Raw genomic sequence first — 6,462 nt, 5'->3', positions numbered from 1 at the left:
TTGAAATTTCGATTAATGGATATATTTTGAAAATTCCATAAACTTCGATTCGATGAATCAACCAATTTCAGTAGATCAATAATTATCGATAACTCTGTAAGTTGAAAGAACTCCATGCATTAATACAACTAGATAAATTTCGTTAAGTCTATAAATAATGATAATTCAATAAATATTGATAACTTGATATATTTCTTTAACTTGACAGATTTCGATAATCCCACATGTTTTTATAGCTCGATAACTCTCCGTAAATTTGGACAACTAAGTTTCTGTGTCTATAAATTTCGACAACTCAATAAACATTGATCAATTTGAATAATTCGATACCATGTGATAACTTAATAAGCATGGATAAATTTCGATAATTATAAACTTCGATGATTCGATAAATTTCGGTAACTTTTATGGAAAATTTCAATTCAGTTACCCTAATTCTTATGTATTTCTCATTGTCTCCATTTTCGCCTTTATCTTCACTTTTAAAAGAAAGTCTTCATCGTTATCACTTGTTTCTTCATCTTTTTATATATCTTTATTTCAAAATTTAATTTCAAATACGAAGTAAAACAAAATGCGAAACAGCTTAAATTGAACAGGTTGCAAAAACAACCATACACAAATATGGACACTTTTAAAAAACGATTTTCAACCAATTTCGAAACTATAAAAACACTCCTCATCTAAAGAAAATTACCTTTCCAACGGTGTTCTTGGTTTTGAAATCGGTAAATTTACCTTGGTCTTCATCTATGCTTTGCNACAGCTTAAATTGAACAGGTTGCAAAAACAACCATACACAAATATGGACACTTTTAAAAAACGATTTTCAACCAATTTCGAAACTATAAAAACACTCCTCATCTAAAGAAAATTACCTTTCCAACGGTGTTCTTGGTTTTGAAATCGGTAAATTTACCTTGGTCTTCATCTATGCTTTGCTCCTTTTCTTTATCTATTCACGTAGATGAGATGAGGTGTGATGACGTGATAAGATGTGACGTTATTTTACGTCATATGATAGGATGTCATGTCATGTGCTGCCATATCCTGTGATGTCATGTCATATGATGTCGTACCATATGATGTCATAGCATGTGATGCCACGTTATGTAATGCGATGTCATGTCATACGATGTCAAGTCATGTGATGTCATGCTATATAATGTGATGTCATATCATATGATGGCATGTCACGTGATATCGTGTGATGTGATATCATATTATGTGATGTAATATCATGTTATGTCTCTTCATATCATGTGATATAATGTGATGTGATGTCATGTAATGTGATCGCCTCCCATGTTCCGCTTCTTAAATCGGTAGCCCTGTCGAAAACTGTTTCAACAAAAATACCGATAACAATATCCATAAACATATAGAAAAATACAACGATTGCAAAATCGATTTATTCATCGATAGATATAACAATCATCAGTGTCGATTATTGTACATATCGATAACAATATAAATTACCAAATCGATAACAAAATCAATTATTTAATCGATTATTATACCGATAACAATATCCATTATTGTATCGATAACAATATCGATTATTATATCGATAACAATATCGATTATTATATTGATTACAATAGCGGTTATTTAATCAATAACAGTATCGATAACAACATCGATTCTTTTATCGATAGCAATATCGATTATTATATCGATAAAAATATCGGGTTTTATATCGATAACAATATCGGTCTTCATCCTCGTATTTATCTTTATTTTTGCATATTCCTCTTCACCTTTACCTTAAAGTGTTTAAATTTACTTTGATCTTCGTTTTTGCCCGTACCTCTAGGCATCTTTGTTTTTGTTTTGATTCTCAAACCGCTAAACCGCTGAGAACCATTTCCATGTGCTTTATTCCCCTTGAATTTGACAATTTACTCCCAACCAACCAACTGCCGCTAAAGAAGTTTCACTTCATAAATTCAAGAAATGTTCTTACCCTTTCAGTTACCCTAATTCTTGTGTATCTGTCATTGTCTCAATTTTCGTCTTTATCTTCACTTCTACCTTCTTTTATTTCTTCATCTTCATATTTATCTTTATTTCAAAGCTTAATTTCAAATGTGTAGTGAAACAACAGGCGAAACATGTCAAATTGAACATGTTGTAACAACATCTATACACAATTCGAAAATGTTTAAACGACGGAAAAATGCCTTTCCAACGGTGTTCTTGGTTTTGTAATCGGTTTGGTAGAATCGCTAAACGAACGGAGACAAAATTTATGTTGGCGTATTAATATATAGATAGTAGATGGTGAAACCAAAGCAGGCATTCATAGGCTTATACGGAAATTGGAATAACTTGGCTCTGGAGCCACCTATGTTAGTAATAAGTGTTTTGAATTTGAAGCAAATCGGACCATAAATGAAGTTTTTCGGAATAACTCCTCTCCTACTCCACCTACTGAAAAAACAAACAAAATGCGCACCTTCCCTTTGAAATACCTTTCGAAAAAAAGAAGAATCATTCAAATTGGTTTAGAAACATAGGAGCAGTAGGGAGGAATAGATTTGTATGGGATTTCGTTAGCGTATTAATATATAGATTATTGTCTCTACACTAGTACAGCAGAATGTCATCTAAGACGAAATAGTAGGGGTATTCTCCAAATCTTGCAAAGCCATTGCACATAGCACGGATTGCACGGATTGCATAAATTGCAAACACACAACAAGAAAATTCATGGGAAACAACATTTCCTATCGCTGCAAAATATGCAACGTCGAAACCCATGTATATATTTTGCAAAATAGCATAGCAAGATAATAGCGACCCTGTGCTAGTTGTTTTGTTGTTGGAATTGCTACATATTTCTCTCATTCCTCTCATCTCACTCACTTAATTTTTTTTGCTGTCTCTTGTTATTGTATTTGATACATAATTTCGCTGCTTGCTCCCCATGCATGCTACCACTTTGCAATGGGGTGTTCTCGTACTCTTCGAAATTTGGAATAGTATTTTTGCATTTCGTGCAATCCGTGCATCGTGCAAGACTTCGAGAATACCCCTAGTGTAACTTCATGATGTCAGCAAAACGAAATGGCGAAAATTATCTCCTATTTTCTTTCTTTTTGACTTCCTGATGTACCAAAAAGCAATAACAAAATACACGGGACTTTATATTTACGCAATTGCTACCACCTTATATGGATGCGCCTTGTTTAAACTCTTTGCCATATACACAAGCACTTCCACAGTACATCATTCATATTTTAATTTCCACTCATTCTACTTTTGTTTACGCTTAACCGATTCAACAAATAGCGGATTTTGACATTTATTCTTGTTCTTCTTCTGCTATCTAATTTCTGCTAGTAAAAATTTCACTAGCAACAACTTGCAGCTCTCCCCGTGTTATAACACTCTCGATTCAATGCTCTCTTGGAAAGGTTTTGGATTATACACTTTTCCAGTAAAAATTTGCAGGTTCCAGTACAAATTAGTACTGACTTGTTACTATACATACCTATTATTATGATTCAGCCATGGCACAATTAAGGCCCGTTTACATACAACTTTGGCGTTGCGTTGGCGTTGGCATCGCTTCGACAGCTGACTATGAATCCATGCATTTATATGAAAGTCTCCACATAACCAAAGTTGGGCAACGCCAACGCCAACACAACGCAGAAAGATGGCCAACTCGCCATCGCGTCGTTCATCAGCTGTTCCAAATAATCAAAATTATTTGATTTAATTTTCCTTTTTAATCAAATGCGGACAAGAAATATAGTTTTTAATGCAATTATTGAAATAAAATTTTGATTTATCTGCCGCTAGTATGTTAATTTAGTTGTATGTGGACGGGCCATTAATCTGCCTTGACTTCAACATCTTCTTTGAAAATCAAACCCACGAGAGGAATGCGAAAATATGCGCACTACATTTCCGCAACTATGTAAAGATGTTCTTATACGATATGTATTTGCATGTGTACATGCCACTTTTTACATATGGAAAGCCAACATATCGTGTAAAGGCAAATTCGATTTGTTTCTGTACAAAGCAGATGCACGTACATACGAAATAGAAATGTTTCTATTTTCATCTGACACACAGATAGAATCATCTGAGTTAGTTCATTTCGTTTGCAAAGAACGTATTTTTAAATAGTTAAATAAAGACTGTGAAATTGAAAGGCAGACGCAATTACATATGTATTGAAAAAGTCACATTTACAGATGCAAATACATATCGTGTAAGAACACTTTAAGCAAGTCCGTCTATAGATAACGGTTGTTGTGTCATTTGTCACTTGCGAGAGGATTTTCTCAAAAACAGGTACAACTATATCAAAATCTCGAAACCGCCTTTCAGGAAACACTTCGAAAAGTTGGTGTTTTTGGGAAATATAACAAAAAGGGAGTTCTTTTTTTAAACTTTTTTTATATGAAAAAACTATCCATTAATCTTGTAAAAATATATTCTATTGTTTTTGCAATCAAATACTATACAAAAATAATTGTTGTCTTCAATTTTTGTATGAAAAAATATTAAAAGATAAATAATCTTGTAAAAATGCATATTTTTGTGAAAAAAATACAATAACTTTGAAAAATATGCAAAATCGTAGTTCTATGTAAAAGTACTCGATACCTTTCCGATACTGAGTAGGTATCGATACATTGTTTGATACATGTACAAGGACAGATTTGAGTAATACCTTGATGGTATCGATTTATCCCTAGATAAAAGTACATTAGAAGCTTATTAAAATCTGCCCGTTCCAAAAATCTTGCACCGATCACTTGAAGGGAAACAATTTTTGGTTATTTAATTTCTTAATATATATTTTTTTAAACTTATCTACTACTTTTTATTTAAACCGCTCCTAGAGTGACTTGGCAGTTTGTTTGCAGTAAAAGCACATTGTGAAGATACGTTACAATATAGAGGTTTTACATACATATATGACTTGTGTACACATTTTATTTGTTATTGTAATGCTTGTAGCTAGTAAATATATGTATATTGATAAGTGTACCTGTGTTCAATTAATCACCCCTCGCAGCCCCTAACCAATCCGAAAATCGCACAAATACTAAAGCTTTACTAGTTCTTTGCTTACTCAGATATTCATGCAAAAAACCTAGTAGTATAACAACTACAAAAAAAAACTCTTCTTCTTCAACAAATTAAATACAATCGAAGTAACGGAAGTTATGTAAAAAAGTTATGTAAATTAAGAACTGAATACATATATACTTAAAAAACAACATCCAAATACATATGTGACCGTAAAATATGCAAAGATATTTTATAAAAAAAAACATATATTTATTTTTCACTAATCCTCTCCTTTTTTACCTCAAAACACTTATCTGTTTTATGGCTGCCACTGACGTAATTCCTTCACCGGATATAATCAGAAAATTTGTCTTGTCGTAACTGTTGTCGATTACGATCGTATTGGTACATCTGAGCCGATTGGACGCTGCATACTCGGTTGTATGGCTACTGGCACCGAATTGCGGCACTGGTCGGATATGCTGGCCTCACCACGACGACCGATTGCTCAATGGCACACACTAAAGGATCCTGAGGAAACCGATGAAATACTGAAGAATATGAAGTAAAGTGGACGAATCATGAATGCAACTAGAGAGTGCTAAGGAGCGGCGGAGAATGTGACACGTGTAGAACAAGGTAATGAGCTTTGCCATGATTCATTCCCCTATATCAGTAAAAGGCAGAGAGAGCGTTTACTCTGTGCACGTCTATACAAAATGTATGGAAAGCTCTGCATGCGAGCAAGACGCTGCCCGTCACCGCTGTACACGTAAATACATACATACATAAATTCTTAAGCTGCAGCTTCTTACCATGGTCCTTACTTTGTAGTTCGAACCAAAAGTAGTTCTATTGAAAGCCAAATTCGATCAGCGTGACCCACTGTGCTGGTTTCAAAATGGCCGGGATGGGCGGTATCGGGAAGGTCTGTAATAATTTTGACGACACTCCCGATAAAATTCAAATTCAGAAAATCTTCCTTAAAACGTTGTATGAAATATGCACTCATTCATTGCATTCATTGAGACGCAAACGAACAGCAAAGCAAAACCAAAAAATCGGAATATGCCAGATCTTTCATTATTATTTTTTATTTAAAATTGATTCGAAAGATGTGAATTTTTCTTAGTAATAGATTTCGGGACCCACGAGACACGTGGTACAATTCTAAAAAACATCGGGATGAGCGGGTTCAGAACTTAAAAATGAATTTCGGTATGGGCGGGAGCGTGATTGAATATTTAGTTCCATGCCCATCTCTACCTCGTACTCTATAACAGGGGTTACCAAACTTTCAAGATAATGGAACCCCTACTAATTACTTTTCATTTTATGGAACCCCACATCAAATTACTACAAATCAATGGCACTGCAATAAAAATATGAATAAAAACTTTTACTAGAAATACTATACATACTTTA

General features: G+C 33.8%; 1 protein-coding gene across 11 annotated transcripts in view; it reads left to right on the top strand.

Moving 5' to 3' along the window:
* The window catches only part of Syt1 (Synaptotagmin 1), a 388,134-nt gene extending 382,448 nt beyond the window's left edge, over nt 1-5,686 (top strand). For all 11 annotated transcript variants that reach the window (XM_017639446.1, XM_017639397.1, XM_017639432.1 and 8 more), the window contains one exon: nt 5,400-5,686. In XM_017639446.1, the coding sequence (XP_017494935.1) occupies nt 5,400-5,606 (207 nt within the window). In that variant the 3' untranslated portion in view covers nt 5,607-5,686. The remainder of the gene's footprint in view (nt 1-5,399) is intronic.
* Nucleotides 5,687-6,462: the final 776 nt, after the last annotated feature.

The sequence above is a fragment of the Rhagoletis zephyria genome, unplaced genomic scaffold (genome assembly GCF_001687245.7).
Source record: "Rhagoletis zephyria isolate East Lansing unplaced genomic scaffold, Rhagoletis_zephyria_1.1 Rzeph_scaffold_00151, whole genome shotgun sequence".
NCBI classification, from domain to species: domain Eukaryota; kingdom Metazoa; phylum Arthropoda; class Insecta; order Diptera; family Tephritidae; genus Rhagoletis; species Rhagoletis zephyria.
The sequence above is the reverse complement of the archived record's forward strand: the minus strand, read 5'-3'. Positions and strand labels throughout refer to the sequence as shown.